This window comes from Pseudophryne corroboree, chromosome 3 (assembly GCF_028390025.1).
Source record: "Pseudophryne corroboree isolate aPseCor3 chromosome 3, aPseCor3.hap2, whole genome shotgun sequence".
Lineage (NCBI taxonomy): Eukaryota > Metazoa > Chordata > Amphibia > Anura > Myobatrachidae > Pseudophryne > Pseudophryne corroboree.
Window position 1 is genome coordinate 701,927,216 of NC_086446.1, and position 14,253 is coordinate 701,941,468.

At 42.4% G+C, this 14,253-nt stretch overlaps 1 protein-coding gene across 6 annotated transcripts in view; it reads right to left on the reverse strand.

Moving 5' to 3' along the window:
- The window catches only part of MYOF (myoferlin), a 255,570-nt gene that overhangs the window by 40,126 nt on the left and 201,191 nt on the right, over nt 1-14,253 (reverse strand). For 3 of the 6 annotated variants that reach the window (XM_063962066.1, XM_063962068.1, XM_063962067.1), the window contains 7 exons: nt 12,955-13,136; nt 12,707-12,865; nt 11,009-11,107; nt 10,267-10,428; nt 9,887-10,052; nt 6,648-6,724; nt 2,772-2,828 (listed from right to left, as the gene is read on the reverse strand). In XM_063962066.1, the coding sequence (XP_063818136.1) occupies nt 2,772-2,828; nt 6,648-6,724; nt 9,887-10,052; nt 10,267-10,428; nt 11,009-11,107; nt 12,707-12,865; nt 12,955-13,136 (902 nt within the window). The remainder of the gene's footprint in view (nt 1-2,771; nt 2,829-6,647; nt 6,725-9,886; nt 10,053-10,266; nt 10,429-11,008; nt 11,108-12,706; nt 12,866-12,954; nt 13,137-14,253) is intronic. The other 3 variants (XM_063962070.1, XM_063962069.1, XM_063962071.1) reach the window with 1 other exon arrangement.

Below are 14,253 nucleotides of genomic sequence, written 5' to 3' on the forward strand. Positions count from 1 at the left end.
TGGCTATAGATTGGTCCAGCCCAGTGACTATTCTAAAGGGCCCCATACACTTATGCAACCACATGTCGCAGGCAATCCCCCCAGGATGGCCCAAGATACATCGTATACTGTCCTTATGCATACGATTTATCTTGGGCGATACCAGCCATGCCCCCAGGTCGGACCTGATTGAATGTGCAGCACATTCAAGCTGGAGGATCCGATCCAATGCTCACGGGAACGGGCATCGAATCGGAAACACCTTCAAAATGCCCGATTTCATCCGATATATCGGGCCGAATGCCTGAAATCGGATATATAGCCTGATACTCTCCCCATAGTGTACAACACCCATATCCACTCTAGGGATAATGTATGAAGCAGTGATAAGAGTGGAGAAGTGAGCCAGTGGAGAAGTTGCCCATGGCAACCAATCAGCACTGAAGTAACATTTATAATTTGCATACTATAAAATTATACAGGGCAGCTAATTGGTTGCCATGGGCAACTTCTCCACTGGCTCACTTCTCCTCTCTTATCACTGCTTCATACATTTACCCATAGTAAGCTAATATGAACAGGGCTCTAACCCCTTCCCAGGGGCTGAGGAGGTGGGGGGCTCAGACCAGCACCACTTACAGGGGCCCTTTGCAGCATGTGTCTCTGCAAATGCATAGTATTTTTCATTATTATTTTTTTCTGGAGGAGCATGGCCAAGCCTCCTGGGTTTAGCCACTCCCTTCAGTACCCAAGCCCCATGGCTGTCTGAACGGCCCTGATTTGTTCTACATAATTATGCTAACTGATCACAGTAATTATGTACCTATGTGAATGTAGCATGATGAGAGCACAAGCAAGCGAATAAAAAACTTTAAAATGTGAAAAATTCTTAAATCACGTCAAGTAAATTCGGTTAGAAATTCTTGCTCGAACCAAGTTAGTGTTTTTAGATGTGAAATGGGCTCAGGCAAACAAATACAGAATTTCCCAAATTAAATGCGCTGAAGGGCAAACCAAGTAATTTTGAGAAATGTATCATTTTTTTTACTGTAGTGGATTAGCCGTGTCGTCATGTTTGGGTTTAGTGCCACTTTAAGCCCTTTATCAGAATACCTACAGTGTGTATTATTCATATCCAGGTTTATACTATATTGTGAACATGAAGGCATAATGTTCTAGAATATGGAAATATAAGTGAATATTGGGCTAAAACTTTGTGTATCCTCATCCAACAAACATTACCAGATGGCGACCCTCTCTGTCTGGCAAATGGAAGTATTATATGGGATTACTGGCTACGAGCCACCTCCCCAATAAATAGAACATCAGCAATAGCATAAACATCAAACACTGGTACAACACACATGAGCAAAGTGATGGCACTGTACTCTAAGACTACCATCAGCTACAGACTGGTGAAGTGTACCTGTCACCTATACACAAAGCTGCCAGCAATTCAGAGGGTTGAGATAACTTTTAGTCTAAGGGGCATATTTACCAATGTTGTACGCAACTGAACAGCGAGCTGCGGTCGCGGGGAGGGGGAGTGGTTGCACTGCGCAGCGTCCCTGTTTTCTGCAATACTCCCCGTGACTGTCCTCACTCCACATGTGATATTGCAAAAAGATCTGCACATGCACTGTTGTACGTAAACCGTTGGGTGTGCATAAAACTTTAAAAAAGCCCCGATAAGTATAAATTTCGCATTGTCGCAATAAGAAATTAATTATTGGAGCAATGTATAAAGAATTAAAAAACACATGCAGTGACATGCACACAGTGTACAAAGTGTAACAAGTAAAGCGATCACTCATGCAAACACTTTACTTCCGGATTCAGACCTGGCATTCTGACTGAGCATGCGTAGTCATCGAACCAGACACGTGGACGTAACAGTTAATGGAGAAGGATCTTTCTGATCCCTCTCCCAATTTTTTTTTTTTTTTTTCAAGATATGGCCCATAAGCTGTAGCGGCCAAAGCTTGCGTTACCTATTTAGACCAAACTCTAAAAAGCTTTGCTTCCCTGGAGCGTGGTACATTTAATCATTTACTGTAGCAGACCCTAGGGGGCGGGGGACTAAACAGATATCTGCTGCAGTCACGCCTTCTTACATTCTGGGAAAACCTAATATTTGTGCGAATCACACAAAGAAACGTTTTCAGAAGACTTCTTGCAAAATACTGTTACCAAGTGAATGTACCCTAAGGATTAGTAAGGACTGAGGCTCAATAAGATGTATTCTCATTTATAGTGGCTCAGCCAACAAAATGGCTGCCTCCATGATTAGAAGACAGGTACACTTTAGTCAATCGTCATAATGGAGACAGTTCTGTTAGACAAATTAGCAGGTCAATGAGTTCTGCCAAGGTTAGCAATGAGTGTAAGATATCCATACTGATGGTACGCATAGCCATACAAGCTCCATTATGTGCTCAGTGATATGATGTGGAGTTGGTTTTAAAGTGATATTTTCCCATCAACCCATTTGTGTAAATTTTGGAGAGCGTCAAATTTGGAAAAACCCCAAATTAGAAAAGCAGAAAGCGACTCATTTCTCCTAAGTGTACTTTGGTGCAAGAAATGATTATAACAAAAAAAAACAAAAACAAAAATCTACAAGACGTGTTTTGTTTGTAACAAAACACAAGCATGCAAGTTGCAGATTAAACAGTATTTAAAATTAAAAAACCCCAACACTCTCCAAAATCTCTCCACAGAAAAATCCCAGGCACTGGTCTTCATGACCCTGGAGATCACCCATCAGTGCTCCTGATACACGCCATACATACATGTACAGTGGTGGGAGAGGCCAGTTTCCCGACTGCAGCTGACATGCTGCTTAACAGCTGGAAATTGGAATATAACGTGTGAAACGCACGATTGTGATATTCTTATTAACTACTACAATACCGAAATAATGACAAATCTACTTTGTGATTAGTGACTGTACTTTATCCTTAAACGCACAATGCAGCATATAAAATTATCACACCAATCAATATGGGAGATAAGACTATGAACACAGTAAATTAACGACTCCACAATCAACTATTAGAGACGTATTTCCATTTTTAGAAACCTCAATATTGGAAGAAATGTTTTTATTTTCGTTTGAAATATACGAAAACGCCAGTGAAACAGTGATTTCAGCTAACACAAATGTAATAACTTTAGCATAGAATTATCAAGTCATAACCTATGAACCAAGTATCTCTCAGACATAACCGCTTCAGCTCTTATCAGCTAAATATCCTTGTTGTAATTTAGTAAAGTCAGGCCCAGACTTATCAAGCCTTGGAGAGTAATAAATTGCACGATGATACCAACCAATCAGCTCCTAACTGTCATGTTACAGGCTGTGCTTAAAAAATTACATTTAGGAGCTGATTGGTTGATACTTTATCACCGTGCTATTTATCACTCTCCAAAGCATGATAAATGTGGGCCTTAGGGGGACATTTACTAAGCAGTGATAAGAGCAGAGAAGTAAGCCAGTGGAGAAGTTGCCCATGGCAACCAATCAGCACTGAAGTAACATCTATTATTTTCATACTATAAAATGATACAGAGCTGCTGATTGGTTGATGGGGCAACTTCTTCACTGGCTCACTTCTCCGCTCTTATCACTGCTTGGTAAATGTCCACCTCAGTTTCTAATCTCTTCTAGTACAGTTTATTATACCCTATATACATAATTTTGTATAGCGCATTATCATAATTCCTCCTATCCATTTAGAGTAGCAACGAGTAGGAGAATTTGAAATCTATGCTTGCTCAGTGCCGGATCCATGTTGGTTACCACCCTAGTAAGCACACTGCTCAACCCGCCCTTTGAATGTAGCCATCTAAAGGAACCCATTCACACTGCAATTCTGAAGGTTGGCTGAAAATTACAGCATCTGTAAGTCTCAAAATGATTGCAGATACCAACCAACATCTGATGGGGACATTTCATGTGTCGATCAAAATCTCACTGAGTGTACAGTTTAGTGACTCTAGTCTGTCTGACGACACAAACGGTCTAATGCGATGCAGTTTGTGTCATCAGTTGTCTGGCGCATAGGAGACTTAAAGTGGAGAAGTGAGCCAGTGGAGAAGCTGTCCATGACAACCAATCAGCTGCTCTGAATACTTTTATAGTATGCACATTTTAAATGTTACGTCAATGCTGATTGGTTGCCATGTGCAACTTCCTCACTGGATCACTTCTCCACTTTTACCACAGCTTAGTACATGTCCTCCTGAGGAATCTATTTACCAAGCCTTGGATGGAGATAAAGAACCAACCAATCATCTCCTAACTGCTATGCCACAGGCTGTGATTGAAATACGACAGGAGCAGATTGGCTGGTACTTTATCTCCAGCGACTTTATCTCCATCCTAGGCTTAGTAAATAGACCCCTAAATGTAGAGACAAACTGCATCGCAATAGACTTGGCACAAGTGGTGAATTCCCAATAATTTCACTAGATCCAGCCACGTGATCCCTTATTTTATTCCAGTGGTGTGGATTGCAAAATTGGTAAGAAAAATAAAAATAAATAAAAAATTAATAAATAGGTTTCCAGCGTGCAAAATATTGGTCATTCTGCTGCTTGGTAGTGGGAAATTCTTTACTTCATATCCCTTCCATCTTGAAGTCAAACTAGGCAAGGTTTCAGTGGTACACCAATAAGTCCAACTTTTCACATACAGGGGTCTGTGCTAAGGGGTCTATGTACTAAAGCCTGAGAGAGAGAGGGAGGGAGGGAGGGAGAGGGGGGGAGGGGGAGAGAGAGAGAGAGGGGGAGGGGAAGGGGGAGAGGGAGAGGGAGGGGGAGAGGGAGGGGGAGGGGGAGAGGGAGGGGGAGAGAAAGTGGATGGACATAAAGTACCAGCCAATCAGCTCCTATCTGCCATGTTACAGGTTGTGTTTGAAAAACGATAGGAGTTGGTTGGCTGGTACTTTCTCTCCAAGGCTTCGTATATAGACCTCAAAGTCTATTATATTCCCATGAACAGGTGGCAAACACACACAAACCATAAATGTTTAGTTAAACTTTGAACGGCTGTTTTGCTTCACTCCATTAAGCAAAATAATAAACTCACCAACGTTATTTAATACCAAAGGTTAGTACTTTTGAAAGCGTTAAAGTAGTCCGTAACATGCAGAAAACAGTTGCTTGTTTCATTGCAATACGGCTAAAGGTATTGCAACGTTTCATTAATGCGTAACCTTATAGCACACCCAATGGATTTTCAAGCATGTGCAAAGTGGAAAAAATGATTTCTTAGAGGTCACAAAACATTCTGTATATGCAGTCATTCATGAATGTGTTCCAGAACAGGTCACCTCTCAGATATATAGTCATGAAAATGATGCAAAAACACAAATAGACTGAATACATTTTAGATCACAAGCTTACACATAATAAGAAATACATTATACCAATTAGAAAAGGCGACACTATCAATTATGACATAACCGCTAAAAAGTTCTCTGAAAGAAAAGCACTACGGAGAGGGAGTACTCTGCCCATACTGCAACGGGTTGCACAATGGTAAAAGCATTCTTTAAAATGCCATTAGCTGCATTAATAATGTAGAGATCAACATAAGTGCAACAACGCCGTCCATCTGGCTTTTGCCCATGTTAACGAAGAAATGAAAACTGAATAAGGGTTGGCAACACATTAAGGGAGACTTATCAAAGCTCAGTACCAACCAATCAGCTTCTAGCTGTCATGTTAAAGACTGTGCTTGAAAAATGACAGAAGTGGATTATCTCTCTCCAAGCTTTGATACATTTCTCGCATTGTTTCAAGCCATAGTATGAAAAAGTATCATCACCGAAGGCAGAGGCTCTTACAAGTTTGTTTTGAAATAAGCGTTCCGATACCAAATGAACCCAAATTTCTTGATTGGAATATTTATCTTTACAGATGTAAAACTTAGCTGGGAAGGCCTTATTGGGTGTAGCATCAGCCTTTGTTGCTTGCACTAAAATGTATTGTAGCAAAACAGGGAGTAAGCACACAGATAAACCCTTGAACCCAGACAGACTGACAGAGAGGGACAGACACGTGTATAGGTTACTACCTTTGTTGGTTTGCCCTGCATGAGGCGAGATAGGCCCCACTTCTCTTGCTGCTGTAGGGGAATGCCAGCAGGGTAATGAATATTTACAGGTCATTTTAAAATTGAGGCATACCTTCAAAGCTTAGTTTTAATGAGGCGGGATATAAATGGTTAGCTACTCACATAGGGTTGGTATGGGTCCGTTAATATACACAGACATGTGTCAAGGAAGGTAGTGGGAAGGAAGTAATAACTAAGATCAGCATAGGTCTCAAAATGTATTAATTGGGATCAACCAGTAAACGCAGACACACTAGGTCTTCACCCGCCACTTTGTCAGCCCTGAGGTTACACACATGAACAGCACCGGGTGTGGGACAGACATATTTGGAGAGAGGTCTTGGTAACATAAGTATAACACTTGTTAAGGTGAACAGAATAAGACATTTGTGAAGGTTTTTGTGTTTGGAAGTAGCAACGTCTATTTGCAGTGAACAGTCTACAGTGCACGGTTAATTTTGTGAAAGGACTATATCCACTATGTTCTGACATCATGCAATAATAAAGTGCACAAGCACACATAAGAGTTTAGAACACCACACATTACCTGACTCGCCAGCAGAGGTTTTGTGTCCTCCACCTCGATAACTACATCACGAGGAGGTGCGCAAGACAAGAGCGCCACTGAAAGAGACACCATGATTCACTTAAGTATTACTGTGAAACTACATGAGCCAATTTACATTTCTCCTAAAACACAGATCATTTAAAAGCAGAATCTCTCAACCAAACTGGAAATACAGAGTAAATATATTAAATAATGGTACCTTATGGAATCCCAGGCAATTTTTACCAGTTTTCTGAATTTTTGCTATAAGCATTTAGTGTTATGCAATGTAAAAGACCATAGACTGAGCTCCTCAATGTGTGTTATATGTCCTCTAATGGTATGCCGCTATTGCGAATAAGGGGTACCTCCCTTACCCTATATAAAGATCCTAAATAAGAATACAGATTCCATAGAGCAAAAACCTACAGTGGAGTTGGGGTTGTTCGAGGAAATGTGCTGTACCTCAAATTAAAAAGTCTATACAGTAAATTACTTTGTCATATTACAACAGTGTCTCTACCGATAATTTCTACATTAAGTCTCCTGTGCGCCAGACATCAGAAGCATGATAAAAAAAAAAATGAAAAACCCCCCCCAGAAGAAACACTTGTGAAGATTACGAAAAGAACGACAATACCTATAAACACATACAATTTAAGGAAAATTTAAATTTTACTCACTGCATTTAAAAGGAAACCTCATCAATACATTTAAAAAATTTGAAGAACAAGATATTAGGGATATACCAAGCAAAACACAAAACTGGAATATCAACATCAGTAAGGAGGAAAAACTGAGCAAAAATGACAAGATCGTTATCAAGCCAGCCGCTAAGGGTGGGGGGCATCATGATAATGAAGAAATGTATGGGGCAGAAGCAAGAAATCTGTTTGAGGATGGGAACACATACCAATGTCTAAAAGGGGGTCTCACACAAGAATACAAAAGGAGTTTAAGTGAATTATTGGAAGAAGGTCGTAACAGTGGGGTCCTTTTAAAAAAGGAAAACAAGTACTTAAAACCAGAAATATATAATACTATCTATCATGTACCGAAGGTACATAAGGATTTAGAGAGACGACCAGGATGACTGACTGTACCCAGAGTCGATTCTCTTACATCAAATCCATCCAGCTACATAGACTCTTTTACAACCTCTAGTGGCAAACCAGTGAAGTTATTTGAAAGATACGACCCAGGTCCTGATCATCACAGAAATAGAATGGAGCAAAGAATCTCTGCAATATTCTATCACTTTATACTATTAAAGAGCATACAAAAGACTAAGAATGTTCAGAAGATTTTGGAGAAGGAATCAGGGTTACAGCCAACACAGATCGATTTCATTATAAATAAGGATAACATTAATTTAAGCCCATAACTACTTATTCTTCAAAGGTACGTACTATAGACAAAACATTGGAACAGCAATGGGGACCAAGTTTGCACCCATTTAGACAAACCTTTTCTTGGCCCAGTGGCAAAACAACAGGATATGGATAAAGAATAAATTCGATAACAACCTGATCAGGAGGACAAGGAATATAGATGATATCATAATACGGAAAGGATCAAAAGGTGAATCTAAAGAATTAATTAACTGTTCTGCATGGTTTATGCCAGCAATTTATCATATTAGCTATACAACAGTTTGCTCCAACCCCTAATAAGTACATTGCTGGTGTTAGTGTTATATACTGGAGGGGAGATCAGTGACAAAGAGTCGGGGGGCAGAAGCAGAGATGACTGGAGACTGATGACTGAAGGCAGCTGGTATCCACAGCACTCATCCATCCAGGTCCACCGAGTAGCAGGCAGAGGTGGGTCAGACACAGAGACCAGTGGCTGTCGGCACCCTCCACAGATGATCACTACCTGCAAAGCCCACCAGCACCATGTCAGCAGAGCCCACCGCGACAGCCCCAGCCTACACAGCAGCAGCAGGTCACCAGGACCAAGAGAACATAGGATGGATCTAGCGTCCGTAGAGACAGTGTCATGGGCTAAGAGGTCCACAGGGGGAGCCATCAGCTGAGTCACACTGATATAGATATGGATGGGGTGGATGCACAGGGGCTGGTTGGTTAGGCAGGAAACTGGTGAAATTCAGCATAGCCAGTACCCCTTTGTCAGGAATCCGATTAGGAAGGTCAGGCACAGTGTGTTAGGGCAGGAGAGAGAAAGCTAAACTGTTGAAGAGGGCATTGGGCTGAATTAAGGTGCCCCGGTACATGACTTCCAGGGTGGTAGGGATGGATAGTGGATTGAGCTTAATATTCAGTACCTTGAAGCAGGGACCAGCTGCTGGAAGGCTGATATCTCTGGCTCTGGGCATAGTAGAGATACGCTGCCCATGTCCACTAAAAGGGGAGAGTCTCGGCTTCTCAGAGTATACCTTCTGGAAAACTCAAAGTCACACAAAACCAAAGATATCTGGTGGGAAGAACAATTAACTAGCTCAGAAGGGGACGACTGCTTTCAAGTTGGATATCTCCGGTTCCCAAGGGTTGAGCTTAAAAAAATCTGGTACCACTGGAAAACTGGGACCCTCAGCAAACAGCCTAGGGCCCTTTTACTCCTGGGGCCCTTGGGCAACTGCCCATTAAGCCCATATGAAAAGACGGCCCTGAGTATATTTAGTACTTTGTGAGGATGTGGTATATTTTGTTGAAATTCATCATGATGACATGAGAATGTTGACATGGTCGTAAGATCAATATTTGTCATGTTGACACTGATAAAATGCCAATATGATTAGAATGTTGACAAAATGTTTATCTTTCTATACTTATTACTTTTTCATTACATCTGCCTAAGCGTGCATCCAACAGACGAGTTCTAGCTCATCGATACAAGTAGTCGCGGCCAACGTGGGTCACTTACTGTGACTAGTGTGTCTGCAGCTATGTGCGTGCACTGCGCACAGACCCACGATGCATAGGATTGCATGACTGCAAATGCTCCCGTGAACGGGTTGCACGCGGGCACGGCTACACACAATTGCGTGCACAATATGCACAATTGCGTGTGATTTATTTGTAGCAATGATGACCGTAGACACATCTGTACTTAAACATGTTGGGAAGTTTTTTATATGAGATTCTTCTAATGAGTAACTAATAGCGTAATAGACAAAAAAATACTGCACTGAAATTCTTATCTGCCTTTTCTTGACAAAAGTTTAATTTTAATCCTAAAAAATGAATGTATTGCCATAATTCTCTTTATGCTGATACCTCTGGACTCTGGAGCCTCATCTGCCCTTGTAGTATATGGATCACAGCGGAAATCCTCTATCAAATCAATTGTACACTGACCCACTACCGGCTTCCTTCCGAACGGCCTGTGGTCGATCACTTTGATGATGATAGGTGGGACATACATTTCTTCCTTCGGTAGAAGCTACAGGAAAAATAATTTAGTTAGGATGGATACTATAAGATTCATGAAACCAAGGTACAGCAATAAAAAGTATGCACATTTGCTATATATTATATAATGCATAGTTACAGTTTCTATATTATGAAGACACAACTTCAATTTCAGTATTGTTACAACAGGTTTACAGATCATCAACTGTAATGGGAAACAAAGCTACATGAAACTCCAGACTTACAACTTTCATGAAGAGCACAGAACTATGGAAGTTGGGGGTCTTTTTTAGGTTCTTGATAACGGCAGACTGGACAATCTCTCCACCACACTCAACAATGAGGCTTGGTGATGTGACAGCCGCCATCTGGAAACTTTTCATGTTGCGCAACCCCCACGTGAGAATCTAAGAAAACAAATACTTTTACTGGTAAATATATTAATGTATGAGACAGATGTTTTATTAAAAAACGAGAAAGAAAACAAAAATACAATATCACCGTATTGGATAGGACTATGGTGGCCAATCCCGGGATCGGGGGGATCCCGGGATTTAGGCCCAGAAATGGCCGGGATTCAATCCCGGGATTGGAAGATCCAATCCCGGAGATTGAGGGATCAGCATTGAGCATCCACAGGACGCTCAGACGCTGCCCGGCTTCCTCCTTCCAGGTCCCCAGCGCAGCGTGAGAGGTCACACTGCGCTGTCAGCCGCTGCTGGGAGCCGCCAGCAGCGGTCAAAGGATGTTTCCCTCCCGTCCGCCCTTGGTATATGGTAAATTTTATGTGCGGGGCGGGGCATCCCGGGATTGGCCATTTTTCAATCCCGATACCCGGGATTGAAATAATGGCCCGGGATTGGCTTCCCTAGACAGGACACATTTGGTTAATAAAACATTTATTGCTTTGTAAAATACATTGTGCCATGACTACTGAAAGGTAAATGGTTTACACAGATTGATTTCATTATAAAAAAAGGGGCTTACCTCAATGGCAGTCAGCTGAACCACTGGTCGGATGCCTTGAGGCACCATATACAGCTTTGGCGCTCGCTGGGATGGCAATATTGGCAGATTTGATCCGTCCTGATGCAGCAGGCACAGTTCACATTAGCAGAAAAAAAAAAAAAAAACATATTAGTGAAATTATTCTATCTGGCTGTAGATGTACTAAGTTTAACACCTCTGAAAATGTTTGTGAGACACAGCTAATGCAATTTATAACAATTATATAAGAGGTGGATTGCTTCTATCACATTGCCTGTCTGATTGGTTGCTATGAGTAATATCTCCACTGCCAAAAACCCACACTTTAGTAAATATACCCCCGAGTCTTATGGTCATGGGGATTAGAGGCTCTTCTTTTGGAGAAAGGAGACTGAAAAATTGGAGTAAAATGAATTGTACACTCAATAGACCTTAGGATGAAAAGAGAAACGATACTGAAGGAGATTATGTTTTACATTTCTAGGTCTGTATATAGTATTAAACCAGGCTTATAAGGATCATTGTGCAGATCTCACAAGTCCTTCAGTGAGGGTTATATCACTCGTAGCAGTGAAAAGCATGCCTCTTGAGTCCCAACTGTACCAATTTAAGTGGGAAAGTCCTGATCGGCAATTGTTGATGTTAAGTCCCATTCCTAGCTGCACCTGCCATTCAAAGGGAAGGCAATGGGACACCGTTGGTCCACTGTGTCAGTAGCACTGGCCATGCCCCCTATGGCTAGTGACCATGCCCCTGTGTGTGTGTAGACTTCAAGTACAAAACTTCTCTAATATGAAACTGGAATTTATACACCATTACAACTGGACTGGAGATACTGATGTAGCTATGTTCATATTACTAGCATGCTGCATCCTTGAGGAATTAATGGAGCAGTATTGCAGCATTCTGCATCGCAGAAAAGATGAACACGGCTACATGTGTACATAGCAATCATCAATGGTCTGTGGTACAGAGTTCTACCACTCATTGATATTCACAGATCGTGAACATCTACTGCGGTAGCCTCTGATCATCACTGGTTTCATCACAATGCTTCAAAGCTATCGTCAATTGATGGTTAGCCCATCAATGGCCATAACTATTGCAGAAGTCTCTGGGGAAATGGGGTATGGCAAGATTTGCATGAGTAAAGTACATTGCAGTAAATCCATCTCTAACAACCCTAATTACACCAAAAACCCTGGTCAAACCCACGTCACTAAGCAAGAGCCGTGTCACAGCAGTTTGAAACCCGGTTTACACTGCAGGCTGGATCTGGATTAGTGGTGGGTCTTCTCTGTGTTGGGCCTTGGAGAGGACATCTTCAAGCACCAGTGAGCCGGCTCTCCATAGGCCTGTAATGAGACCAGGTCATCCGACCCAGGGTCACCCACTTGCACTGCCCCATTATCTGGATCCTTCTTGAGACCAACCCTACTCGCTATCAGGGTTGGATTCCCAGGTCCTGGGTAATTTTTCGGGGAATCTTTTACACTGAGCCGCGCCACGGACCGACCCGGCATTAACCCGGGTTATTGCGGTGATGTAAAAGGGGTATAAGTTACACCCATGAGATCAAGTGGGTATGGGTGACTAACAATGGGGACACTATTTATAAACAGGGGTTTGGGTAGGATAACTTCACGCTCTTGAATGTGCCATTAGTAAAAAAAAAAAAAAAAAAAAAAAAAAAGAGACCTTCTCACGGAGGATAAGTTCTGCAGCCACCAAGATGTCCCCACAGTGTTTTTCCGATTTCATTACAGGATACCAGAGTAGTTTAGGGGTGATGTCAATTCCGGGATTCAACTTTACTACCGGCAAGCAAACACTTCTGCCGAGAAATTCATCTTTCCCCTGAAACAAGCAGAAGATACATATTAAACCTGAAGGGAGAGGTGGCGAGAAGTCAGTAAGTTACTATTAGCATGAGGTTTCATACATACCACTTGGTCATTGTCAAATATTTCAACAACTACATTGGGAGGACTCTGCGCTACTGCTTGTGGATCGCCATAAATTTCTATTTCATTGAAGATTAGGGTTTGATCCCACGATGGATTCAGAGTTGAATGAATTATTTCTGTGGTTTTACTGCGGTGAAGGAATGATACATGGGCATATGGATCTAAAGGAAAAACACACAAAGAACTGTGGGTGAATCAGGTGCCATACTTACCCCTGAATCAAGCCTAAATAGTCTCCCTACCCAGTTGTAATAAGTAGTGAGAAGGGTGATGGTGAAGAAAAACAAAACAAAAAAAAACCATCTAAACATTTCACTTTTGTATGAGGGAAACCACATTTTGGGCTGTCAATACTTACCAGATAAAATAAAAACAATTCATTGGGGGGGGGGGGGGGGGAGAAGGTAAATTATTGAATAACCCCCACTCAAATTCCTCAATCCTGTAGTGGAGTGTATTGTAAAAGTTACCTATCTTGGATGAGGAGTGACCTGGAAGCCTGATGTAACTGAGCTGCCTGGCTTCAAGGCCTGACCTCCGACATGCACTACTGCACATGGACGCCTTGTTGTTCGCATGTTGTTTCTCCCTGGCATTTTCATGTAATGGACACAACACTGAGACTCTCCAGTTACAGCAGCTAAGCAGATCCCGCAGCGCCTACTGAGAGCCCACAAGTACGCTGTATAACCACCACTAGAGTAGAGGGGCACAGTGCTGCCTTACATCATCAGAGCATATACCACCTACATGCACTGCGTACTACAACCAGTTATGGCGAGGGGGGTGGGAGGCAGGTACTAATTACCCAGGCTTCTTGAAGGTACCAGTCGAGGGCCCAGGTTTGTGCACCCCCGTGCCTCCCCCATCCTTCTCCCCTTACATGTCAGACAGCAGCCGCAGACTCTTTCTCCAGCCCAGTAAATGGTGCTGTGACACTTTAGGTCGAGGGAGGCTGCTGCCGCTGGCCGCAGCACTCTCTACTGGCTGTAAGGGAGTAGAGAGGGGGGGGGGGGGCAGCAATAGCACTGATCGCACCCCTCATTGAATCGGACCATGGTGCCCCCCATTGCGGGGTGGCACTGCTTCACGGCACATAAAAAGTATCCCATACATGTTTTTTTGAAAAGGGGAGTGACCACACATCCACAATTAGGCCGCACCCCCTTTTATTACCAGGGACGGGAATCCTTTCTACAACCCTGACTACAACACCCAGGATACCCCAACGCTCCAGGCTGCATTGTTTGCACCCCAGTTATATCCCTGTGTCTTATG